Source organism: Suricata suricatta, chromosome 10 (assembly GCF_006229205.1).
Source record: "Suricata suricatta isolate VVHF042 chromosome 10, meerkat_22Aug2017_6uvM2_HiC, whole genome shotgun sequence".
Lineage (NCBI taxonomy): Eukaryota > Metazoa > Chordata > Mammalia > Carnivora > Herpestidae > Suricata > Suricata suricatta.
Genome location: NC_043709.1, coordinates 60,803,572 through 60,829,231, shown reverse-complemented (window position 1 = coordinate 60,829,231; position 25,660 = coordinate 60,803,572). Strand labels below are relative to the sequence as shown.

General features: G+C 57.2%; 1 protein-coding gene across 4 annotated transcripts; it reads right to left on the bottom strand.

The window, feature by feature from the left end:
- Positions 1 to 1,033: 1,033 nt before the first annotated feature.
- RARG (retinoic acid receptor gamma) lies at positions 1,034 to 21,685 on the bottom strand. 4 transcript variants are annotated; one of them, XM_029954980.1, is made up of 10 exons: positions 21,482 to 21,685; positions 20,663 to 20,729; positions 16,888 to 17,222; positions 5,875 to 6,023; positions 5,523 to 5,664; positions 4,695 to 4,855; positions 4,330 to 4,506; positions 3,733 to 3,937; positions 3,128 to 3,286; positions 1,034 to 2,339 (listed from the first exon to the last, which is right to left on the bottom strand). In XM_029954980.1, the coding sequence occupies exons 3-10, from the start codon at positions 17,072 to 17,074 to the stop codon at positions 2,140 to 2,142; spliced, it is 1,380 nt and encodes a 459-aa protein (XP_029810840.1). In that variant the 5' UTR covers positions 17,075 to 17,222; positions 20,663 to 20,729; positions 21,482 to 21,685; the 3' UTR covers positions 1,034 to 2,139. The 4 variants fall into 4 exon arrangements, with proteins under 4 accessions (XP_029810840.1, XP_029810841.1, XP_029810842.1 ...); XM_029954981.1 differs by lacking the exon at positions 20,663 to 20,729; XM_029954982.1 differs by lacking the exons at positions 16,888 to 17,222; positions 20,663 to 20,729; positions 21,482 to 21,685 and adding an exon at positions 10,240 to 10,817.
- Between the last annotated feature and the right edge of the window lie 3,975 nt (positions 21,686 to 25,660).

Below are 25,660 nucleotides of genomic sequence, written 5' to 3'. Positions count from 1 at the left end.
GGCAGCATCAGGCGAATCTTAGAGTGTGGCCACTAGGGGGAGCAACTGGGAACAGGGGCGGGGGGGGGGAGGTGGGGCGGGGAGGGGGGGCTTCTTCAGTGGGCCTCAGGCTACTGGACCTTGTACCCCTCCCCCACAACCAGGGGTTACCATGGTGATGACCCCTTCTTCCCCGCAGGCCGTGTGGTTTCCTCTCTAGCTTCTTTCACTTTCTTCTTCTGCTTTTCCCCAATCTCTCCCCTACTCCCACATCCTTAACCTCTCTCCCATATGCACAGGTCATCCTCAAAGAAAGCCAGGTACAAGGGAGGCAGGGCGCTGTCCCAGGGAAGAAGATGAGCCACATGGGGTGGGGGTGGCGTGGAGGGGAGTCACAGAGGGGGAGGGGGAGAGCGCAGGGGACAGTGGTTAAGACCCAAGTGGGCTGAAGATGGAGCTGTTGCAGAGGTGAGGCATGCTGGGGCAAGGATGTTAGTACAGAAGGTAACAGTGGGGTTATGGGGGTGAGGTCCCAAGGTGAGGTGGGGTCAGAAGGGGCAGAGGGAGTGTTCTGTAAGGTGATAGTGGGGTCACAGAGTGGGAGAGCTCAAGAAGTAAAGGGAGGGTTGGTGTAAAACTGAAACACTGTAACTTAAAAGCAGGCTGTGGTTCTTTTCTTCTGGGGACAGAGACCCTCCTGAGAACCAGGGCAACTTCCTGAACCCCTTCCCCAGAGAAGGGCAGATCTGCACAGAGACCTAACTGGGGGCGGGGACAACTTAGAAGACCTCTGGGCCCACTCACACCTTCCCAGAGGCCCACTGTGTCCAATCTAAGAAGACACACCTGGTGTCTGTGGGAGGCCCAGACACCCAGAGTAGGCTCCTGGGGGCTCCCTTTACCACCCCCATCTAGGCACATTCCATCCTATTTCCTTAGTTTCTCTAAAACAGCCGCAAAGTCCGGTAGATTAGGAGCTCACCTTCTTCACCCAGTCCCTCTCCAGGCCAGCTGGTCACTTCCCCTGCCACTTCCCAGAGGAAGCCACATGCCATGAGTTTCCATCACTTTATTTTGCAAAAATAGAAAACTCAGCAATATGCGATACAGCGGGAGAAGGGGAGATGTAAACAGAGGGGAGGGAACAGCACCCTGACCCCCCAGAGAAAAAGGGGAGCCAGTGGGAATCTTATTTGGCAGCTAAATACAAACTGGGGATTGGAGGAAGAAGGGAGGGGTCACAGGGGCCCTGGGCTCCCCCTCCCAAGACCCCTGGAGGAAGGGGTCAAGTCCAGGGTGTAAACAAAAGCTAATAAATAAATAGAGGTTTCCTCTGGGTCAGGGAAGGATCAGCTAAGCAGCGCCCACCCCACCCCCCCACTCCCTGGGCCAAGCTGCTCTGGAGATCAAGGGGAGAAGGCACTAGGGGGAGAGGGATCCCCTGGTCCCTCTGTAGTGTAGGAGGGTCCCTGCCCCGGTGGCTGAGATGGGAGGCAGGGGAAGCCCAAGGCACATGACAGGGCTGGGGGAGGGGCTTGTAGAGGAGGGCACAAGGTCAACTCTGGGCCCAAGCAAAGAGGTGCCGAATGAACTTGTATCTGTCCCTTTAACCCTCTGGCCCTCCACAGGAATGCAGGGCCCAGCCCGCCCCAACCTGACCTGGCACGAGGATGGGGCACAGAAGGCAGTGTACACCCGGTAGATGCATCACGCAGCATGAGGCACCAAGGACAGGGGTGAGAGGGTGGGCTCAGCCCTCCCCCTGCACCCCCTTTTTGGTCTCTAGTGTTCCTGTTTGCTCCCAGAGGCCGAAGCACCTGGCAGAGGAAGGGGCTGTGGAACTGGCAGGGTCTTCCTCCTGCCCTGGGGAGCCTGGGACTCTGGTGTCTGAGGGGCAGTGCTGAGATTTGAGTCCAAACCCAGGCTCACCCCTCTGCCCTCTCTCCTGGTGGGGGCAGGGCAGGCCCCTGAGACAGGGGAAGGAGCCCATCAGAACAGGAAGGGGATGAACACAGAGGCACCCCTGGAAACTTTGGCAAAAACAAGGAGCTCACTGGAAGGAATGGAGAGAGGGCAGAGCTCGTCCTCCCCCAGTCACTGGCGGTGTCTGGGAGATGGTCAGTCTGCTGGCTGGAGCCCCAACCCCCACGGCAGGGGAAGTCAGGGGCCCTGGTCAGGCTGGGGGCTGCAGCCCCCTTTGCCCTGGCCCCGGGGAACCTCATCCTCGCTAGAGGCCTTGGGGTGGGGACCAGGCTGCGAGGAGTCATCCTCAAACATTTCAGGGTTCTCCAGCATCTCTCGGATTAGGGGAGGCATCGGGCCTGGAATCTCCATCTTCAGAGTAATGGCCCTTTCTGCTCCTACAACAGAGGAACAAAGAGGTTCAGGGGGACAGAGGCCCATGCCCCTTGAGGTCACCTCCCTAACCTTTCTTGGTTGTCCCAGGACTCCCCTCCAGGGGCTCCCAGCACAAGCCTGCCATTTACTTGTCTGTCCCAGGCTCACCCTCTTCCTACGGCAGGGTTCCTGGCCTCTGCCTGCAGCTTCTATCTGCCTTCTTTGCAGAGCCTGCTGCCATTTTTTGAGTCTTCTCAAAGCTGACACCAGGTCCGAGTGTCAGCCGCACTCCCCAGACACTCCACCCTCACACGTCCACAACTGGCCAATTTGTTCCTAGACCTGTTCTTCCTCAGATTTACCATTATAGCTAATATTTATGGAACACCTACTATCTGCCAACCATCCTTCTGTACCGTCAATGTCCAACAGAACTTTCTGCGATGATGGCATTTATCTGCTTCATCCAGGACAGTCATCACTAGCCACTGAGCACTTGAAACGCAGCTACCTCGAATCGCATCGTTAAGTCAGGGCAGTTCTAAGTCCGTGGGTGTTAACTCATTTAGTCCTCTTGATAGCTTATGAGGTAAGTGTAAGTATAGGCCACTTTACAAACACGAAAAGAAGGCACAAAAAGCAAAGGGAGTTGCCCAGAGTCTCGCCACGAGCCTGCAGCAGAGCTAGGATTCCAGAGTGTAGGCCACCCAGTTCGCGCCTACTCGGTTCTTGTCTCTGCTTGTCTGCCTGCCTGCGCAGGGAGACCAACAGCTCCAGGAAGAGAGAGAGGGGAGGTTCCCTCATGACTAACCCTTGGTGCTAATGCCCCGGAGGTCAGTGATTTTCATGAGCATCCTTGGGAACATGTAGGGCTGGCTGGGCCGCCGGCGGCGGGCATAGAGCCTCAGGGCCTCCAGCAGCGGCTCCTGTAGCCTGTCTACTTTTTCAGGTTCCTCCAGGTCCATGCGGTCTACAAGGAACAAGCACGGTGCAGTGAGAGAGAGGAAGAGATGGGGGACACAGTGACAAATGGCTGCTCCCCAGCTGTGCCTGACGTATGCCACGCCAGGCCCCATACTCTGTCCCATCAGCCCTTTGCCTATTGTTCCTGAGCCTACCCAGGCCTCCTCCCCTGCTCCAAGCCCAGTGCCTTCTCCCCTCTGGTCAATCGCTCCTGCCCAGACCCCTGTGTCGGCACCAGTATCTGGGACCTCCTCAGCTCTCTCTGGCTCTGCTCTCCTTTTTGTTCTATGCTCCAGGGCTGCTTGGCAGCCTGTCCTGGGTCTGTGAAGTCTGTGGATGGGGCAGGTGCGACAATCCCCCCAAGAGGGACCAAGGTCTCCTGCCTGGTCAGAGATCAGGTGTGGGCTGTGGTGGGAAAGGAGCCCGAGCGAACGCCAGGGGGCGCCCCTGCACCTCCACAGATGAGGCAGATGGCGCTGAGCAGTCCTGTCTCCGTGTCATCCATCTCCAGTGGCAGGAGCTGCCCCGCAAAGGCAAAGACGAGGTCTGTGAGGGGTCCAAAGCCGGCGTTGTGCATCTGGGTCCGGTTCAGGGTCAGCCCATCGGAGAAGGTCATGGTGTCCTGCTCTGGGGTGTACCTTGTGCAGATCCGCAGCATCTGGAGGGGGGCAAAGGGGAGGGTTTAGTGCTCTTTCTGGGTGGAGTACAAGTCTGGGTGGGGAGAAAGGGCAATGGGGGGCACACAGAAGGTGAGGACGTTAAATCCAGAAAGAGGGCAACCTGCAGTGGGCATGGGGGGGAAGGCAGAGGGGGAGAATCAGAAGCCTGGGAAAGGAAGGGGAGTCAGAAGGAGACAGAAGGTCCAGACGTGTAGGAACAGGTCTTGGGGCAGGGGGTAAGACACAGAAAAAGCTTGGGTTTAGAGGAGACTGGGGGAGTCCCAGAGTGGAGGGGGAAAGAGAGATCATGAAATCTTTGTGGTGGACCCACTCCTTGGTCTCACAGGAGGGTCCAGCCGTGGTGGCAGACATGCCACAGGGCTTAACTTACCAGGATGTCTAGGCAGGCAGCCTTGAGCAGAGTGATCTGGTCAGCAATGCTGAGCCCTGTAAAGCCAGGCAGCCGCTTGGCAAACTCCACGATCTTAATGATGCACTTGGTAGCCAGCTCACTGAACTTGTCCCACAGCCCCAGATCCAGCTGCACCCGGTGGTCTGCGCTGGAGTTCTATAGGAAGGGCAGGTTGAACTGCAAAGTGAGGCCCGCCCTGGGGGCTGTCTTCCTTCTGCCAAAACCCCAAGCTCTTCCCCTCTGCATTCTGTTGCCCTTCCCTGTCCTCAGCACCAGACCATGGCCTCAGAACAACCCCTACTGAGTCTCCAAAGAGAACAATCCACTGCCCTCACTGGACTCACCGTGGTGTATTTGCCCAGCTGGCAGAGTGAGGGGAAGGTCTCCTGATGAGCTTTGCTGACCTTGGTGATGAGCTCTTCCAACTGAGGGCTCAGCTCATAGCTGTCAAGCGACCCTTCTTCCTTCACCTCTTTCTTCTTCTTATTCCGGTCATTCCGCACAGCTTGGGGGCAAAGGCACAAGGAGAAGGTCAGGACTCTCAGAACCTCCCTCTGGGTACCCCCTCTCACCCTGATACCAGGCGTTCAGTCCTTATCATGAAAATCTATTCCCTGGGAATTCCCTAATCACTGCCTGAGTCTCCCTAGCTCCTACAGTAGCTCCCATTCCCAAGCTGGCTCTCTCCAGCCCCACCCAGGGCCTGCAGCCCCTGCTCCCTCCCAGAGCCATTCGGCTCCATCCTGCCCTTCCTGTCACCCTGCAGGAGCTGGGGAGGGGGGGCAGGATATGCGGGCGGCAGGATATCCACTTATAGCCTTGGCAGCACAATGGTGCAGGGGGGGGCACCCCAGATCCACCTCAGGCTCAGTCTTGGGAGCAAGGGAGGGGACTGGCAAGCCCCCACCACCAACTTCCCCATAAAATGGCAAAGTGAGCCAGTAACCCCCATTCACTCATTCAGAGGAAGGATTAAGCTCTGAGAGGGGAAAATGGCAAGGGGTGGGGGCTCCTAGGTGAATGGCACTCATCAAACAGGACTGTCCAGGGAGGAGGCAGCATCCCAGGGCAGGTCTCAGAGGTCAGGGAAGTGGGGGTGGCCAGTGGGAAGAGGGCAGCAATGACCAGGTAGGGTAGGAGGGCCCCTGTTCAGGCCAGCACTAGGGGCCTACCTTCTTTGGACATGCCCACTTCGAAGCACTTCTGTAGCCGACAGTACTGGCAACGATTCCGTGTCACCTTGTTGATGATACAATTTTTGTCGCGGTGACATGTGTACACCATGTTCTTCTGGATGCTGCGGCGGAAGAAGCCCTGGAGTTGGGGGTGGGGGGTGGGCAGTGAAGCAGGATGCTGGGAGGACCAGCCTCTCACGGGCCTTGCAGGTCACCCCAGGCCGGACCCAGTCTGCAAGCCACTACATGTGTGCAAAGCAGCTCTTCCCACTCCACAGCGTCACACAGCGTCTTGTCTCTCTGGTCTGGACTGGAGGCCCAGGTCACCCACCCCCCACTATGCACACACCTTGCAGCCTTCACAGGAGCTGACTCCATAGTGGTAGCCAGAGGACTTGTCATTGCACACGAAGCACGGCTTGTAGACCCGAGGAGGTGGAGGAGGTGAGGGCGAGCTGGGCACCATCTCCTCTGAGCTAGTGCTCTGCGTCTCCACCGCTGGGGAAAAGCAATGACATGAGGGTCGGAGGAGAAGGACCCCCTCAAATCTCCTGGCATCCTCACTATACAGACACACCCCATTCCCACTTTTCCCTCTTGCTCGGAGGTGACGACACCATCACCACCACAGCGACTTGAAGTCACAACAAACACGTACAGCCCCATAGTAAACACTTCCAGAAAGACCCAAAGGACAGCTATCAGTGTAGTCCGGCAGTCCCATCTCCCTGCACCACAGTGCCAGCCCAAGCCCTCAGACACTGCCAGCCCTCACAACACCGCTAGGTTCCCCAAATTCCAGGCCAAGGCCCTCTTGGAAGTTAACGTCTGGGCCTCAGTTTCCCCAGCTGTAAAGTGGGTAGGGGGAGGGATGGTGGGCTGCGGCTCTGCACTCTTCAGTCACTCTGTCACATCGGTCCACCTTGTTGGGTCATCTACCTTCCATCATTCTCCTCCCAAGGCAATAGAGCTGGAGCTGGATAGGCAAGCACAAGCCACCTGCAGCTAGCACCTGGCTAAATGACCTGCTGGGGTACTCAGTACCCCAGGTCCCCCGAGGTCAAAGAGGACTTTATTTTCTCTCAAGAAGTACAGGGTAAAGAAGCTCCAGCTTCTCTCTCTTATATCAGCCCCCAGATAACTGCCAATGTCCTTTTCCCGGGAAAGCACTGAGGCAATGGAGCAAACGGGACACAGGTATCAAGAAAGTAGGTTAGCAGATATGCGACAGCCCTCTTTTACAACTGAAGAAACTGAGGTCAAGGGAGGGAAGTGACCAGCCCAGTGACACACTGCCAGCTGATGGTGGAGCCAAGACTCTCAGGTCCTTTGGCTAGATCTAAGTGGCCAGGCAGGGAGCCTGAGAAGTCAAGAAGTCGGGGAAGGAGAGACTGAGGTATTTGCTCAGATTCTCAGGTTGAGAAAGGTTGGGGGTGTAGCAAAGCGGGAAAAGTCAGGTGACAGTGGGTAAACAGGGCTCATGGGGGAGGGAAGCTATCTCTGGACCCTCTCTGAGTCCATGTCCTCACTCCTAAACTTTCCCCACAAATACCCGATCGCAGCTCAAAGGGAGCCTCAGCCCATGCCACATAGGGGGACGCGGGGGGGGGCACCCTTTGTTCAGAAGGCTGCTCAGTAAACCTTTTTCAGTTTTGTGGGGGGTTTTGGGTCTGTGGTTCATCTTCAGAGACAGAAAAATTTATAAATTATTCAACCTGTAGGACCTGTTACCCAAACCAAGACGGCTCAAGTTAACGCAAGAAAACGCTAGGACCCTCCCTAAGGAGTGTCCCATGCACCCACCTCAAAAGCACCTTCTTCCTTCTAACCCGCTGCAGCCCACCTGGTCAAAAGTCCGCCCATACTGCCAGTAGGGCAGAAAGAATGCCCAGGATGCCGGGGTTCTGGGCTAGCTCCACCCCCCCCCCAGGAGGGAAGCCCTCCCCACCCCCCAACACACACAGACACCATTAGCATAAGAATCCCGCTGGAGTGAGATTCCCCAAAGGCAAAGGACAGAGGAGAGGGGAGGAAGGAAGGTGCCTGGAATCCATTCAGGCCCAGGGCGGGAGACTCCATCAGAGGCACTGAGAGATGTGGGGCCAGCCGGAATGCCTTTCAGGACCCCTCCTGGTGTCCTGGGAGGGCACACGTGCTGCCCACAGGCCAGTGCGTGGGGTGGTGCTCATTCGGGCGCTGACGCCCTCCCTGCCCGCAGAGCGCTGCCTCATTTCCTCTCTTGCGAAAGGGTCTGGGTGCGGTCAGACTGGCATAGGGCAGTGCCAGGCAATTATAAAGACTGGGGGCCACAGGGAGACAGGCCTGGGGACAGCTTTTCCTGTCTGAGTGGTACTGTCACCCCTTCCAGGCACCCCCTTTAGCACAACTCTGCTCCCTGAACCCTAGAGTGCACCCAAGTGGCCCTGGTCAATCTGGGGGTGAAAGGCACAAGAAGGCTAATTGGGTCAAGCCTGCTCAGATTCCCTTCTCAGCCCCGGGCTCAGCCCCACCATCAGGATGCTGCTCCCAGGCTAGTCAGGGGCCCCTGCTGGGGAGGAGGGGGGTAGGCTCTGGGTTTTTCTCCTTTTAAAGCCCAAATTGCTGAAATTGAGGAAATTCCTGGCCAGGCTGAGCGGAGCTTCAAACAAACTCTTTATAACCGGCTGTAAACGCTCCCAGCTGCGAGGCGCAGGACTGGGAAGCCCAGACTCACAATCTAATACACACCTCCTTGGAGACACTCTCACACATCAACAGGCAGTAGACATACTACCGATGGCCTCCTGTACCCCAACAAGCCCCTGGGACCGAAGAGCACACCGGGGAAAAAAGGCACACTCACTCCTGCCACACGGTGGAGGAGGTGGATACGTAAGTCATAAAGCTGCTCCTAGACACCCAGCTTCCCAATCGCAAGTGAGCAGCTCAGTTACCAGACAAACACTGGGGCCTGCCAGCGCAGCACCAGGACACCGCCAAACACCCTCAAACACACTATGTGGCCCTCCCCTCGTAGGCCCTCTTTCCTTCCCTGCTTTTGACACAGGTCTAAACTACTTTTTCTCTAAAAGTGTGTGGAGCAGGCCTGAAGTCCACAGAGACCCTAGAGGCCAAAATTACTGGTCCAAATTGAAACGCAAGACCATACTGCCAGCCAAGTCCCGGGGGGGCGGGGGGGGGGCTGCCACGCTCCTGAAAAGGGCTGGGTCCCGACCCAGCCCCCACAAAAAGCCCTCCTGGGAGTCTCTCCACCTCAGCACCCCTCCCAACAGTCCCCAATTCCCCTTTCTATTGGGCAGTGAAAGGAAGGTTAAGAATTCACCAGGATTTGGTGCAAAGCAATAACAGTTCCGTGCTTTCTCCACCTTATAAATGCCACACTTTTACTTCTTGCCGCACCCCACCCCAAAGTACGTCTCCTGTTTGCCACCTCCAGAGAGAGAGAGAGAGAAGATAAAGAAGAAAGAAAAGGAAAAAAAAAAAAAGCCGAACTCGTAAACAGCGCTGCCGAGTGCCAAGCAGCGAGGCGCGTTGGCGGGGGTTCGGTGACCCCGCGCGCGCACTCCCCCAGCGCCCGCCCCTTCCCAGCTGCCCCCAAGCCCCTTGCGCCGGCGTCCGCACCGGGCTACCAGCGCGGTCCCAGCCCCGGGTAAATTTGGGGGGTGTTCCAGGCTCCCCTCTCGGCTCCTCCCCACGCCCACCCCCGCCAGGCACTTCGGCCCAGGCTTCAAAGCCGCCTCTCATCTGGACTTCATTTTTACTGCCTCTCAGTCCCAGCTTTTTATTACCGCTCTGGAAAGGGGTTCCAGGGCCCCAGGCCTGGCATCTCCCATTTCACAGAGAGGGGAAGATGGATATTTGGGGACCCAGTCGTCCTCCTCTCCCTGCCGCTGCCTTCGCCAGGCCACCGCCCACCACAAACAGGCTTTGCTTTAAACTTTTCGCTTCCTACTGAAGTTGTAAGTGTTGGAGCCCTAGGAAAAAGTCATCGCTTTGCATACAATCCTATACACATTACTAAACAGTGCTTTTTAAGATGGGGGAGAGGGCGCCAGAGCCCAGCCTTCTCCTGGTTGTGCGCACAACCCGGTCCACCCCGCACGAAGAACACACAGGATGCACCCTCGAACGCAGCACTTTCCAAACCGCCCCCGTAGCCACGCAAGGGCACACGCCTTATCGGCCTCACGCCACAAACATCCTTAAGTATGGCCGTGCGGACCTGCCAACGCTGTCGGAGGGCGACACTGCGTAGAGAGACCCTCTACACTCATTCTGCCTACGCAAGGCGCTGCACACTCCAGGGATTCACACGCTCTGCAAATATTTTTTACGCTCCCAACTTCCCACATGGACTCTACTAACGCCACCCACGGTCCTGGGTGCCTTATCCCTCCGGGGCCACGGACCTGCGGGCACAAGCTACCAGTAACACTTCGGTCTCTCCCTATCCCCTGGAATTCTGGAGTGGCATCAACCACAGCTCCTACCTAAACACCCACCACAAAAACCACACACACTCCAAACACTAATGCACACACCCAAAGGAGTCGCTGAAGTCCCCACGTTTAAAGGGCCAGTGCCTCTCTTTCGTACAAACCCGCCCCTGACAGTGTGAGAATCTCCGCTTGCACCCCAGTTCCACCTTTTATACACGGAGTGAGTCGCTGCCTCTCCTGCACCCCACCCCCCAGCCCTGAGCTCTGGTACCTACATTGCAGACTGGCGGGTTGCGGCCAGGCAAAAGACTCAAATCCGGCGAAACAGGAGCTGCCCGTGGCTCTGCGCAGCAAGCCGGCCCCGGGCCCCGACGCCCCATACAGCCGTCGCGGACCCGGGGCAAATGTTTCCATGCAGTCGTACATCGCGACCCGGCTTGGAGGGTAGCTGGGTGCTAGGAACACCAAGGACCCGCAGCCGATTCCCCCTCCTCCCCCGGCGGCGCCCCGCTCCTGGAGGGGGGGAGGGGGAGGGCTAGCATAGGGCGCCAGGCTGCATAGGGGGTAAAGGGTGGGCGGGGAAGAGGGGGATCCCCAGCAGGGGAAAGGGACGGGGCGGGGCGCAAAGCCAGGGCCGCCGCTTCGGCCGCGGGCCGGCTCACTCTGGGCGCCTCCGCTGCTAACACTGGGGAGACCTTTTGTAAAAGCGAGCCCGGAGGGGTGGGGGGTGGGGCTTGGAGAGCGAAGGGGGCCGGGCACTGGGACGAGCAAAGCTGGGAGTGGAGCGCACAGTTACACACACTCGCACCCGGCGCGCGCGATTGCTTAGACACATATCCGTGCATGCATTTATCTAAGCAGGCACCGCGTATTTGCAAATATGCAATAATGCGCATGCATTTTTTCTGCACGTACATAAAATCATAGAGGCACACAGATATCTATGCAAGCACAAATTTGTGCAACCACATCTGGCTCGGGAAAATGCTTGCAAGCATTCTCTCTCTCCAGCCCCGAGGCTTTGCACTCATTTGCACTTCGGCGCGTGCCCTGGTCCGGGATGGGGGAAGAAACGGAGGAACCAAGCACACGCATTTCCTTTTGAGTTTTACACCTACCCCTCCCAACACTCTTTGCACACCAGTCATTACAAGCTGGGGTGTAAAGGAAGGCGGGGGAGGGGGGAACATGGAGGTTCCCAGCGCGCGGCAGTTCTCCGGGGCCGGGGGACCTGCACTACCTCCACCCCCTCCTTCCCAGGCCTGGCTCCTCCCTCCCCCTTCGCGCGCGCGCTTCTAGGCCGAACCGTACATTCCTGCGGCTCGGCGCGCGCGGCCTCCTCCTTCCTTCCCGTTCTCCCCACCCCCGGTCGGAGGGCCGGAGCGCGCTCCCGCCGTGAACTCTCCGGGAACCCCCCTCGGGGCGGGTGGCCGGGCGCGCTCACCTCCTCCTGACCCGGCCCCGCCCCACCCCGCCCAGGCCGTCGCCAGCGCCGCCGCGGAGTCCCCCGCCCCCTCCTGCGCTGCCTGGAGTCTACTCCTCCTAGCCCGAGCTGTCCTCCCTCCGCCGCAGCCTGGGCTTCCTCCTTCCAAGTCCCCATAGCCCCGTCCCGCGACCAACGCTCCCCAGGAGCTGCACCGCGTCTCTCAATGCCCCTTTCTCGAATCTGACTGCACTTTCAGAGCACAAAACTCCCACTCCAACTGTCCCTACGGTGCCAACTGCGCCTCCGACGAAGCTGCCCTGCTGAGTGCCAACTCCCCTCCCCCAGGCCTTCTACCGTGCCAGTTGCCCCAAACTGCCAAGGGCCCCTTTCGGCTGTAACTTCGGGTCTGCTCGTCAACTGTTCTCAGAGCCATTACATATCCTCTCCCCGCCCACCCCCATTAGCAATAACTGCCCCTTCTCCCCTTCAGTGCCACACGGAGTGCCCTTCAGATCTCAGAGGGCCGCCTCGCTGTCCCCTCGGTAGCCCCTTCCGGGCACTGAGCGCCCTCGCCCGGCGGAGCAGGGGGTGAGGGGGGCGGGGGGTTGGCCACGTCAAGAGTTTGCCCTAGCCGCCCGGCCTAATCGGGGACCCTAGCCCCGGGACAGCGCCAGCGGCGGCGACTCCCGGAAACCGCCCCCTCCCCCGCGCCCCGCCCGCCCGGCCGCCCGGCGGGCCGGCCCAGCCGGCTCTGTCAGCGACGCTCACACGGGGAGCGCCGGGGGAGCGGGAGAGGCGCCCGGCCGGCCCCTTCCCCCGCCTGGCGGCTGTGGCTGGGCCAGGGCGGGGCGCGATTTTTCTAAGAATCTGTTGTACCGGGTGGGGGGCGCACTGGGGTGCTGCAGGAGTGGGGCGCCAGTTTGGAAGAATAAAAAGCAGGAAGGGGTGCCAGAGTAGGCAGGGAAGGGAAGGCGGGCGCGGAGGAGGGGCCGGGGTGGCTGCCGGGGACTGAGGCAGAGCTGGGAGGGAGTGCCAAGCTTGTGGATACGGGGGGCGGCTCGGGGTGCCAGGGCTGATTGGGGGGCTTGAAATAGAGACGAAGCGGGAATGCAGTGTTCTTTGCAACCCAGCGTGAGCTCCCTGCTCTTGACCCTGACCTGAAATACCCCATTTCCGAAGCCAGCCCCCCACCCATCCCCCCCAAAAAAGGAGGGGAGATGATTCTGATTTCCAAATCAGAATCTAGGCACTGGTAAAAAAAAAAAAAAAAAGTACAAAGTGGGAAATATCCCCCAAACCAGGGGGGAAAGAGCCCTGATTAGTCAACTCCAGGCTGTCAGTACCCCCCCCTCTCCTCCTCCCAAATCTGAAAGGTCCCAATTAAGTCAGGCCTGCCTGTTGGTAATTAGAACCAGAAGTGGCCAGGCCACAGGGAGGGGAGTTGGGAGTGGGGCACCGGAGGGGGTGGAGGGCTCCAGGAAGTCATGAGTCCTCAATAACCCCCCTTTTTCTTCACCAGATGCACCCTACTCCTCCTCACCCCATCTGTGTGTGCTCCCCAGGCATTGCAGGGAGAGGGGGACGTTAAGGGACGAGACATTAGAGTGCCAGGCCCACCCTCCCGTCAACCCCAACCCCCCATTCTAGGCAGTCTTAGTACAGCCTTGAGGAGAAGGTAAGAGGATGGGGGGATCTAGTGCCCCTCTTATCCCCAAAGTCCCCCCAGCCCTTATTGCAGCAATTAGACCCATTAGCCTTCTAGCATTTCATGGGAACCAGATGTTCTCTACCAGCCTGGTGGGAGTATGAGGGGGGGCTACTGCCTGACTCACCCCCCTTCCCATCTATGACCCCCACCATCACAGTGCACCCCTTCCAGCTAGAGCCCCACAGTTAAGACCCCAGAGGCAAAGAGAAGTGCACCCCTCCCCCACTACCAAGGCCATTAGCACTGGGAGTCTTGTATGGTCACCTCTCAGAGCCTCTACAACCCTGGCAAGGATGAGTTTGGCCAACGAGGGACTGTGGAGGGAGGAACAGCTAACTCCTTATGCACCCCTCCTTCCCCCCTCTCCTGCCACCTTCTGGATAGGGCTGGAGAATAACTGGCTCTGAATTCCTCCAGCTAAATTCTCCTTTTCTTCCAAAACCTTCCCTCAAAAAGGTGAAGAGGGGGCATTTCAAAGCAAGGAGCACTGCCCCAGGGGTAAGTCCTAACTTAGCAGTCCCACCTGAAGGGCTGTGGGGAGGAGTTCTCTGGAGGAGGGGGCAGCAGAGGAGAGAAGGGAGGTGTGAACGGGACGGGGCCCAAAGCAGGGGTGTAAGGAACACTGGGCAGGATGGGGGCTGGGACTGTGTAGGGGGCCAGGAGAGGGGGGGTGCAGCCTGGGCCCCAGCGGCGGCGGCTTGCCCAGCTCCCCCCGCCGGAGAGGTTTCCTGTTGCAATCAAAGCCCCGTTTGTGTAGGCCTGGAGCTGGAGCCCGAGCCTGAGCAGCGGAGACCGGGGAGGGGAGGGGAAGGGAAGGAGGCAGTCGGCTGGGGTTTTTTCCTGGAGGAGGCCTCACTGCTGCCTGCTTGCCACCCTTACCCGCCTGCTTGTTCTGCTGGCCTCTCCCAGTGTCTGGGTTCTCTCTGTGTCTGTGCCTTTTGGCCTGTGTAGTTCTGTCACCTTGCTTAGGTCCTCTGAGTCTCTCTTTTTCAGTTTCTTTTAAGTAGAACTCTTTTTCTTCCTGTGCCAGCCTGCCCTCAGTTTCTACATGTGACTTAGTGTTGTGTCGCCTGGGCCTCTTGCCCCAGGGACACCATCACCAAGTTCAGAGGATAAACAGGGCTAGGTCCTCACCACCACAGACATCTCCTCAAGAGGGGGAAGAGGGCAAGGCTTCCCTTCCCTCCCCTCCCAACCCACTCTGTTCCCCACAGTCTTGACAAAGCAAACAGAACACACCAGTGTTCATAGGCACAGAGATACAGAAAGACACAGACCCCAGGATTTCATGCACACACATGTGTGAGCACACACACGTGCGCCTGCACAGACACACACCCCTCTGCTTTCCCATGCACACAGGCCTGTGCTTGCTTCTGCAGCACATGCCCCCCTCCTGCCGCCCCTCCTTCCTCCACCACCCAGTTCTGAGATGCCTGCCTTACCCACTCAGTCCCCTGGAGAACCCCAAGAGGTGGAGCAAGATTTCCTTTCTCAACGTGGATGTCTCCAAGGTACTAGGGACCCAGCAGTAGGATCCTGGAGGCAGCCTCAGGGAGAAGTTCCAGACTCCTTCACTGACCACCCTCCCTCCCATAGACTAAGAGAGAGGGGGTGAAGAGAGGGACACAGACTCAAGGTGAGTGTGGCTTTGGCACCAGACGTAGGCCTCCAATCCCTGTCCATTGGGTGGCCCCAGGCAAAAAAGGGACAGCAGGGTCAGAGAAATGAGAGACTATATACCCTTTCACCCCTCAGCTGCTCTCCCACTATGGGAGGTCTATAAGACTCCAGGATCCCTTCCTCTCCCCTCTGCCTCCCTCTCATTTACCACTGGGTGCTGCATGCCCCACTCCCATGCAGACTGTCTGGACCCAAGCCTTCCCATCCTCCCCACCCTACCAACACCTCTCTGCCCAGGCCTGTCTCCTGCTGCCAGCCGCACCCTCCCCAGCTACCTGCCCTGATTCCGGCTCCTCCCTTGGATTTCTCCTTTCAGCCCCCACCCCCTTCTTCAGGGCAACCTTGGGGGATAGAGCCCAGTGTGACCCTTTCCCCTGTCTTGACCTTACTTTGATCCCTGACCTTGATTTCCAAGCATCCAGGGCACAAGGGCACAAGGAGAGGTTCCCTGAGGGCTTGGCCACTGGTCCTCAGCATTCCCCCACTACCATTCCTTTTCTCCTCTCCCTCCTTCCGCCATCTCCCTTAGTGGCCTCTCTCAGAACCTGAGAAACTCAAGTCCCTAGGGATTGAGTTGTGTGGTTCTCTGCAAGAAGTACATTCATGTGGGAGGATGGTTTCTTCCTACCTCCCCAGGCCCTGGGACAGATTCATGGGGTGTAAATGAGGTAGGGGAAGCCCAGCTGAGGTTTCCAAAAAAGGGGGGCTTTGTGCTCTCCGGTTCACCTGCACAGCACCCAAATAACCCCTGCTGGGCTACAGACATGCCACTGGCAGGTCTCACCAAACACCAGACACACCGTCAGCAGCCCTATTAAATACCGCCTCACCCCTCACACTCTTTGTTGCACACAATCTTGAATAGGAGCAGAGTCTCAGGGACATGCTGTGCACACACAACTGCATTGCATGTGGTCTACACACACACACACACACACACACACACGCACATGCCTTCTCCAGATGAGCACACTCTTTCCACTAGAGCTGCCAGCCCCATCTAGTCACCCCTTTACACATCTACACGACCCTCTGAGTGCCTCTACTAAAGGCAGGGCCCCTTTTCTCCCACCTCCCTCTCCCTGAGCTTGCGGAGACTATAAAGAATGTCTTTATCTTTTTGTCTTTTTTGCCTCCATCTCTGTTTCTAGGCCTTTGGAACTGCCCTTCTCTGTGCCTCTTTTTCCATCACCTCCCTTTCTTTCCAGGTGAGGGCTTCTCTCTACTGGCTCACACACTAACTCTTTACCCCACTGAACCCAGCAGCCTAGCCCTCCAGCTCCCAGCTCGTGGGCACCCACGCCTATAATGCCTTGGTCAAGAAGACCAACTACCAAGTGGGAGGAAAAGAGATCCAGAGGGAAGAGGAGAGGCCTACGGCTTGTCTGCTGTCAGCACTCAAAGGCTTAACCCAAAGAGGGCAGGCCTGAGGGACAAGTAGGGATCTGCACAGGATATGGGCACCAGACCAGATCTAGAAGGAGGGGAGGCATCCAGAACCCACGTGGCTGGAGGATAGGATGCTTCTGGAAACACCCCCTCCACCTCCCTGGATTACTTATGGTGCAAGAGTCACCTTCTTTGCAGCTGTTTCCACGCTCCCTAGCACCCACAAGAGACTTCCCTGACCCCACACATCTTTGGACACCTGGCACCATTTCATTTCCTTTTTGTGCTGCCTGCCCCTAATTCAGAACAATTTCACGTCTTGATCACAGTCAGCTGATTGGCCTTCCAGACTCCTCCATTCCCCGGGGTGCTTCGTGATACCCACCACTGTATGCAGGCAGAAGAAGCCTCAGGCTTCACCAGACCCAGCCTTGGCTGCCCACACAAAGCGTTCTCCCCCACCAGTTGACTCAGGAGACAATTGTAGACCCCAACATTCTAGACATCTTGGGCAAGAGAATTCTCATTTGCAAACAATGCCATTTTCTCCACATCCAACCCCCATCCCTGCTGCCATCCCTGTCACCTACTCCATTAGATCCAACCCCCATTCCTGCCAGTCTTGTTAAAGTAGGGTGCCAATTTTCTATAGCACCCACCCTCCAGATGTCTCCCTATTGCCACCTGCCCTCATCCCCCAAGGTCCCTGAGACTCACACAGAGAAGCCATCTCCTTGGGGAGGTCAGGCTGGCCCAGGCCCCGGAAGCTAGGACTCAGCATCTCGAAGGGTGGAGACCCCCTGAGAGCCCCTGGGAAGGCAAAGGGGAAGCCAGCCCCTGGGTAGCCAGATCCAGGCCCCAGGACACCAGCCGCTGCAAAGAGTCGTTCCTTATTGGTGGCCATGGCAGCTGCGGTGAGGGAGGCCGAATCCCCTGGGGTCTGCAGTGGGCGGGGGAGGTCTTCAGCCACAGCCCCCGCCCATGCCCACTGCCCCAGCCTGGGAGGCTCCGTGCCCGCCCTTCCTGGCTTGCCCACTGGGTCTCCAAGAGTCCTAGGGAGAAAGAGAGGAAAGAAAGGAATGAGAAAATGATCACCCTAAGGTTCCAAGCCCCATGTCCCTCTCTCCCTTTGGAGCCTTTTCCCTGTGTGCTTCAAGGGTCTGTACTGTCCTGGCTCAGGGTCCTCTACCACGTAGTAGGAGGCAAGGCAGGAGCTAATGCAGGTTGAGAAAAACTCCCCAGGGAAAGGTAAACTCATTTCCAAGGTGAACAGTGGTCTTAGGACTCCTGGCAGAGAGGACTCCCAAGCTGAGAAGAGACCATTAAGCACAATCCGGCTAGACACTTGATGTAACCTTCACATCAACCCTGTGAAGTAGGAATTATGATTCCCGTTTCACAGAGGAGGAAACTGACATCAAGGGACTGGCTTAAGGTTCCATGGCTGTAAGTGGTGGAGCCAGGATCCAAACTCTCATGGTGCCTGGCTTGCTTAGTCAGTAGAGCATGTAACGCTGGATCCTGGGATCATGAGTTCAAGCCCCATGTTGGACATACTACTTTATTTTTAAAATATTTATTCATTTATTTATCATCGAATTCTCTACCACCCTGGGGAAAGCAAATATCTCTGTTATAACCTTGGGGCTCTACACCTCTCTGGAGAGGAGTTGCAGTCTGGTGATTAGGAACACTGACTTGAGCCAGAGCCTTGAATTGGTCCCCACCACTTACTAGCTGGACCTTGGGCGTGTTACTTAATCTCTCTTTGCTGAATTTAGTTTCCTCATTTGTCAATTGGGAATAATAATAGGGCCCACTTCATAAGGCTGTTGCAAGGATTAAATGATTTCACATATGTAAAGTGTCTAGAATGATATAGAGCACATATTACATGCTATATATGTCTCATGTTATTTCTCTTTGTACCTTCTCTTCCTCAATATCTCTCTTGTAAGTAGCATTTCCTTCTGTCTCTATTTTCCCCAATACGCCTTCTTCCAGTTTTCCCTCCCAGTTCTATCTCTATCTCCAGTTACCCCTCCCTCCCTAACCGGTCTTGCACACTCTCCTTCAAATCCACAGATGCTGATGGAAACTCCACTGTGTGCCAGGTATGATGCCAGGGAGCTCCTCTCCTTGTCCTCCCCCTACTTTGCTTCTCCATCTCCTTTTCTCTGTCTTCTCTAGCCCCCTGCTTCCAGGAAACCCTCCCTCCATTCTCTACTCCCTCCAGTGTAGCCTGCCCCTTGAGATTTTTAACCTTAGCCCAGGAGAGGGAGAGAGGAAGGAGGAAGAGAGGAAATGGGAATCCTAGGGCTAGGCGGGTGGTTTCTTTCCTGCTCTTCTGACTGGGGAAAACATTGGCTTTCCCAGGAGCCCCAGAACCACCCACTCTAGAGAGTTAGGGGTTGAGGAAAGAAAGTCACCCCAGCCTAGGTACCTCTTCTATCAGCCAGAACTATAATGGATTGAGATGCAGAAGGACATAGAAGGACTGAGTGAAACACACAGAGACCATGGCATGGGTAGGCCCAGAGGTAGGTGATAGGCATTTCTGCATCTCCTTTTATTAGAATTTGCTTCTAGAATCAATATATCTCAGTCTTTGTACCTCTGGATTCTTTCCTCTCCCTTCCTTCCTTTCTTTTCTTTCTATCTTTTCCCTCCTTCCTTCCTACTTTCTGTTCTTCCTTCCCTCCCTTTCTTTTCTATCTCTCATCTACCTTGGCCTTCAAACTCTTGAGGGTAAATTATCATGAAGGTTACAGGAACTCAGACTCCAATCCCACCAAGCTTCACTCAGTCCCCACGTATGAAGCTGCCCCTGCTCCTCACTAGGTATCACCCATATCCCCAACACCCTCAGACTCCTTACCCCAGTCTCTCCCTAGGCCCTAAAAGTCTGAGCCCCAAGCCCCCAGGGTCCTTCTCCTTTTCCTTCCCCTATTCCCTCAAGTCCTCATCCCAGGTTAAGCCCAGGTGGAGCCAGGAGTCCCGGGCCCCAGAGGCCCCTGGGCCATAGCTCAACAGGCTGGGCCACATTCCAGGTGGATTAACCCCTCCAATGCCAAGGGTGAGAAGCTACTTGAGTCCCATCTTCTTCAGACTGCCTTAGACAGGACCTGGGATCTGGCTCCAACACTCACTGTCTTTGCTTCTCATTTACAGGTCGGAAACAGAGACCTGAGGATGGGGCAGGAGGACTTCGGGGTCCCAGAGAGGGATGCTCAGACTCCTGGTCCTTACCAAGGAATGAGGCTGTAATGAGTGAAGGGCAGCCTGGCTCTCCCTGGACTTCCTCCTAATTTCCCTCAGAGAAGGGACTTGAAAGTTCAGTGGAGAGGGGAAAGAGACCGAGAAGCATCCCATTTCTGAGCCTTGGTTCCTCTCTGCTCTGGGAAGGGAAGGGGAGGGTCTTAAGTCTGGGGTGGAGGAAGGGATCAGACCATGATACAGACAGTAAAAGGAAATCCTACACTAGGACCCAGATGCCTTGGTTCTTTGGGTAACCTGTGGAAGGAAGAGAACCCTTCTTTCCTCCCAAGATGCCACCTCAGATGGAGGTGGGGCTGACTAGGGGAAAGGGGCCCTTACAAAGCTGCTTCTCTTAGGGCTGAGGTGGAGTTGAGGGAGGGCATGGATGAAGGGGGCTGCCGGATTGCGGGGGGGGGGGGGTGTCTCCCTGCTGCCCTGCCTGCTCTAGAGCCCGGAACAAAGCTGCTCTTGTCGGCTGCTCTCCACCCGCTGCCCCCCTCCCCTCTGTATAAACACGACCACCTTTTTCCATGACCCCATCTCCAGCTTGGGCGGAGAACCCAGGCATCCTCTGCTCTAGCCTGGGCCCCCAGCCTGCTCCCCAGGAGACAGCAGTGGCCCGGGTTTCCCTGGCCTTGTGCCACCCTTGGGGGAGTCCAGACCCTTGAGTCTCCACTTCTCATCCCCAGGTGCCCTCCCTCCACCCCACTGGCCCCAGGGAGGGGCAATGCCCAGGAGGCAGGCAGGCAGGCAATGCCAGTGGAATGTGTGTGGGCAATGGAGGGCACGGGCAGGGTGGGGCGGAGGGGGGAACTGGAGGTGCCAGTTAGGTGGCTTTCTGAGCCAGGGGTGGGGGTGTGCCGGGGTGGGGGGGTGTGCCCTGTGCTGCCTACCAGGCTTTAAGCTACAATGTGCGTGTGTATGGGTGCATGCGCGTGTGTGCATGTGCGTGTGTATGTCTATTTGGGATACCCAAGCTCCATGCACCCTGCACACACTGGCCCCTGCCCCTTCCTCTCTCCTTCCCTTGCCTCAAAGATATGAGACACTACCTATGGTCCTCAACCCCACTCAGCATCTGAGGAGTGACAGTAAGGGCAGGGGCCTCAGACCTGAGCTCTGGGGTTGCAGCTGCCCTGGGCATGAGCCCTGAAGGGACACAGTCATCTCAGCTTCTTGCCTTACAGACCCCTCCTCGGGCTCCCCTGCCCCCCACAACCATGCACATTCTTACCCTCTGGCCACCTGCAGAGTTCCCCTCTTACATACTGGGTCAGGCTGAGGGGACTGGGCTGTAACTGCTGAAGACAGAGAGGCATGTCAATGCGGCTCCCAGACTACAACTCCTAGGTCTTCCTGCTCTTCCTTTGTTCCCTGTGGACTCCCCTCCCAAATACTCCTGAGGAGACCCCATCCTTGGCTAGAAGGAACCAAGACCCACCCTTTACTTGGGGACAGGTAAGAGAAAATATAGAATTGTGGTTTAAGGGAACTTCACAGATTCCCTACCCTAACCATTTGTCTCTGCAAACTCCGGGACCCAGAGGGCTAGGAGCGCTTTTGCCTCTGGATGCTTTCCTTGCTCCTCCGATGTCCAAACTGGGCCATTCCACTGGAGAAGGAGGAACTTGGACCAGTTTGGGCCGACCAGAAGGCCACCCCTCAGACTCCCATGGGGTAGCTTGACCGAGGGCTGGCCGAGGTCTTTCCACACGGAAGGGAACCCTGGCTTCCCTGACACTACAAAGCACAAAAGTAGGCTAGAACCCCTCCTGGCTCAAGACTCGTCCCCAAGTGCTCTCCCCACTCTTCACCGAAATGAAGCTTTGCTGAAGCCCAGCCCAGCCTCAGCTTGTCTAAATCTTCCCCATTCCCTCCGTAGCGGGGCTGACCCCCAGGTCGGGCAGGAAGCCCCTCCAGCCTTTGGGACCTCCGGAGAAGCGCCGGCAGGGACAGAGCGGCGTCGCTCCCCAGCGCCCCCGCCCCCAGCCCACCTCGGCGGGGACCCAGGCGTCCGCGGGCGGCGGCGAGCCTGCTTCCCCGCCCGACTCACCTGGAGGGGAGGGAGGGGGAAGGGAGGCCGCTGAGCCCCAGGTCCCGGCGTCGGGCGGTCGCGGGGATGCGGCGTCGCGGTGTCAGGGGCTCGCGGCAATGGGGGGCTTTGGAAGGGGGGGCACGGGCTCTAGGCTGGGACTGTCCCGGGGCCTCTCGGAGCCCGCCCGCCCACGTGACCGCCCCAAAATATCCGACACATTTTCTCCCAAACCGCACACTGACTCTGCAGGCGGGGACACGGAAAATATTTTCTTTCTTTTTCTCCCTCCCTACCCCCCCACCTCCCTCCCAGCCCGGCTCCCTCCTCCCCCTCCCGCCCTCGCTCCTCCCTCCCCTGCCGCCTGCCCTTGCCCGGCTCCCTCCTCGGTGCCCTGGGGCTGGGGGGCGGGGGTGGGTGGGAAGGGGACTGGGCGGGGCAGCCCAGGACGCCTGGGTCTCTGCCCCTCCCATTTGCTGGGCTTCCGTGGCTCCATCCCCAGGAGGCCGGGCAAGGCTGGCAGAAGAGGACAGTGTCCTGGGCCCATGATGCCACCCTTTCTCTCTGGCACTTTTCCTCTTCCTGCCGTTTAGGGGGACTGGATGAGTTCTCTGGCCAGGCTGTGTGGTTCTGTGTGGGCAGTCTCTGCTACCTCCCCAAGGGAGGCGATAGGAGCTGTATCCTCACCATCCCAGGGGTGGAGTGATGGGGCAGGGGTATGACAGAGCAAACGCCACTGTCTTTACCCTTTGCTCAGCCTCCACCTGCAGGTCAAAGTAGTCTCTACTTCCCCTAACCTATCCCAGATGGTCCTTTGGTTCCAGGAACAAACTGGTTTAACTAGTGGGATTGGAGGGTGGGGGTGCTGAGGCCCCCGGGCTGGAAGACCTCGTCATCTCACTCTGCCTTGAGTAAGCTCAGAACTTAGGGTGCCTGGGTCCCTGGCTGCCAAAGTTGTCCCCACCTTTGGGCTTGTATCTGGAGAGGGAGAGACCGACGGAACCGGGCAGGAGGAAACTTAGCTGGGAATGGGAGGAGCCTTGAGTTGGGTGTGAGGGAGAAAGCCCAAGCACAGGGTGTGTGTGTCTGCCTTAACCAGCGCCTGCTTGCCTGGTAGATGCGCCACGAATGTTGTTGACTCTGGATGTGTGTGTGTGTGTGTGTGTGTGTGTGTGTGTGTGTGTGTGCGCGCGCGCGCGCGCGCACACATGCGCGTGCGCACATGCCCCGAGTAAGTGTCAGAGTCTGATGGGGACACTCTCTGACTTGAACATGACCCCCAAAGACTGTCAGCCTTAGAGTGAAAACCCAGGGGTTTGTCTCCATTCTACTGAAGACAGAATGAGAGAAAAGAAGGGATCTAAAGTCCATGCTCTGTGCATGGGCCCCAAACACTCCCACCAGGATGAAGGGTGGGAGTGAGAAAGGAAAGAAGGAGAACAGTAGCAGGCGCTGGACAGGGCTGGAGAGATGCACCCAAAGGACCTTTCCCCAGCAACAATCCCAGGGTGGCCAGCACTGGGGACGTGGACTCCTGATCACGTCATCATATTTTCCATACAGAAATTGTTCTGTCCTCACTGCCACCCTAGGGGCCAGGTGTCCTCCCTCTTAGGAAAGGCCACTTTTGGTTAGCCAGAGTCAGGTGATAGAGAGTGGAGAAGAAGGGTCATGCTGTGGCTATCTCTGGAGAACAGAAGGCGTCAATGGGGGTGCAGACAAGGCCCTCTCTTTCACACCAGGGGTGGAAAGAACTGGGAATAGGTACTCCAGGGTCCCGTCCCCAGGTGGCCTGGCTGCTGTTGACTTTGCTTGGTTACCCTGGGAGCAGCTCCCAGCAGCATGGGAGGGGCAAGTGTCAGGGAGTTGGACCCAGGCATCCAGGCTGGGGTGGGATAGCACCCGCCTGTGTGGCAGGGTTCCTGCCTGGAGGCTGCAGAGTTAACCCCTCCAGCCCTGCTGCCGGTGGCTGGCGGAAGGAGGGCGGGCCCAACTGCGGTCTGTGAATGTGGCCCTAATTCCCCCTCCCCGTCCCAGCACATCTGTACTTGGTTTACAGTGAATGAGTCTCCTGTCCTCATGACCGGGCAAGGGCACCACTCCCTCCCTGGCCCTTGGCTGGGCATCCTGACACAAAACCAGGCACCACCCCCGTGACGGTGATGCTCTCCTGCTGGGTATCTCCTCTCTCAACTTCTCCCCCTCTCCTTAAGGGCGCTCAGGGGCTAATCTCCAGGCCAAGAGCTAGAGCTCTGAGACTGTGCAGCTGGGGTGGTAGATAGGGACAGGGAAGCTAAACAGGGGACAAAACACTTGTGGTGGAGTGGAAAGAGTCAGCAGATCTAGAATTCCCTCCGTCTCTGCCCTTCTCTTTGTTTTGGTTTGTCTGTCTGTCTGCCTCTGTCTTTGTCTCTGGTGGGTGTTTGTCCATCCATCCGTCTTTGGTAACTGTGGCTCCTCCCTTCTGGTGGCCTGCTCCGTCCCCAGCCGAGGACGACAGCCAGGGGGCGATGCCCGGGAAGACCCGCCCAGCTCTGGCCCCTCCCCTCGGGATTGCCGCGCCTCCGCCCCAGCCCCTCCCGGGGACCCAAATGACTGGGGTCTGTTTGGAAGTCAAACCAAACAGCCAGGCAGACTGGGGATCAGGGAAGTGGAACATAGTGAGGGGGTCAGGTTCTTCTTCTCTCCCTCTTGAAATGGAACCGGTGTTCTGTCCAGGAATCCCAGGAGGAGGCTTGGAACGAGTGCCTTCTATTCTGGAAGCTGGTGGAGAGCGCTCCCCTCATTTTTCCTTCCCTTCTGTCATGCCTATATCTAGCCTTTACTCTGTGGTTGTTCCACTGGGTCATCCCCGGACAACTTGGAAAAATCAAGTCTTGGGGCCCCTAGGACCAGGCTTCCTTCGATTCCCTCATCACAAAGACCAAAAGGGGAGATTGTGAGGTCAGGACATCTGACCCACCTACCCTGACTGTGCTATGTTGCCCCCTTCCCTATTGTTCACCCTCAACCCCTCCCCACCAGCAGGAGGACATTGAGTAGGTGATTATCCTATGCCCACTCTGGTGCTGGGAAGAATGCCCTATGCCACGCTCAGAGGTGGCTGGCAGATGTCTGTGGGAGGTGGGGGATCTGTGTTACAGCCCCCAAGGACATCATTAAGGCACGAAAGTGCCATCGGAGCTTGGAGCCCAGGGCACCCAGGGAGAGTCTGATGAAAACATGTTTTGTACAACACGTGTCTTCTCTTTTCCCTTCCTCCCCTCCTCTCTCACCTCCTCCCCACCAGGCCTCCTCCCCGTGCCACCGCTGGTGCCAGCCCTGCCCCAGGTGCTTGCTCAATTCCACTCCTTTGATCAGACCTATTTTCACAGTTTTTCAAGTTTATTTATTTATTTTAAGAGAGACAGAGACAATACGAGTGGGGGAGGGACAGAGTTTGAGAGAGAGAGAAAGAGAGTCCCAAGCAGGCAGTGCAGAGCCTGATGTGGGGCTTGAACTCAGGAACTGTGAGCTTATGAACTGAGCCAAAACCAAGAGTCATGTTTAACTGACTGAGTCACTCCAGCGCCCCCATGACCAGGCTTATTTTGCCACTTGCAAAGTTTGTTGGTTTTCCTGGTAAATGAATTTGTGTGTGGAAGGCCCTTACCAGCCTCCATGCCACCTAGATCCCCACACAGAATAAAGTTTTGATTTTGAAACACAGGATTTAAGGGGTTTCTTCCCTGAACATCCACTATTCATTAACCTAACAAATCTTTTTTTAAAGTATCCACAGTGTGCTAAGCAAGTACTAGGCCCTGGGAATACCCAGGTATGGTTCCTGCCCCTACAGGCTCATAATCTGGGGGAGGAGTCTGATGTTAACCAAGTGATCACTAGTGTGCAGAGGCATAAGGTATACAATGAGAATGGATAAGAGGAGGGTTTTTCTTCCAGCCAAGGGGATCAAGAAAGGCTTCTGAAAAAAAACTGAGGAGAGTGAAGAGAAAGGAGGGCAACAAAAGAATATGTGTAAAGGCCCTGTGGAATCATGACCCTGCTTCCCAGCCACCCTGCTACCCTCAGAAAGAAGAGGATCCCCCCCCCATGTCTGTTCCCCTCTTGGATTTTTATATGGTACAAGGGAGAGAGGATAAGCACCTCCTAGTGGCCAAAGAGGGACCCTGGGATACCTGGTGATCCCACCCTGGAGTG

What these genes read in the sequence shown, in the direction of transcription:
- RARG (XM_029954980.1), bottom strand. Translation starts at nt 17,074, where the DNA reads ATGGCCACCAATAAGGAACGACTCTTTGCAGCGGCTGGTGTCCTGGGG. An exon ending in CAAGGAGATGGCTTCTCTGT is followed by an intron (nt 6,024 to 16,887) that starts GTGAGTCTCAGG and finishes GCTTTTCCCCAG; the next exon opens with CGGTGGAGACGCAGAGCACT. An exon ending in GCTCCTGTGAAGGCTGCAAG is followed by an intron (nt 5,665 to 5,874) that starts GTGTGTGCATAG and finishes CCCCAACTCCAG; the next exon opens with GGCTTCTTCCGCCGCAGCAT.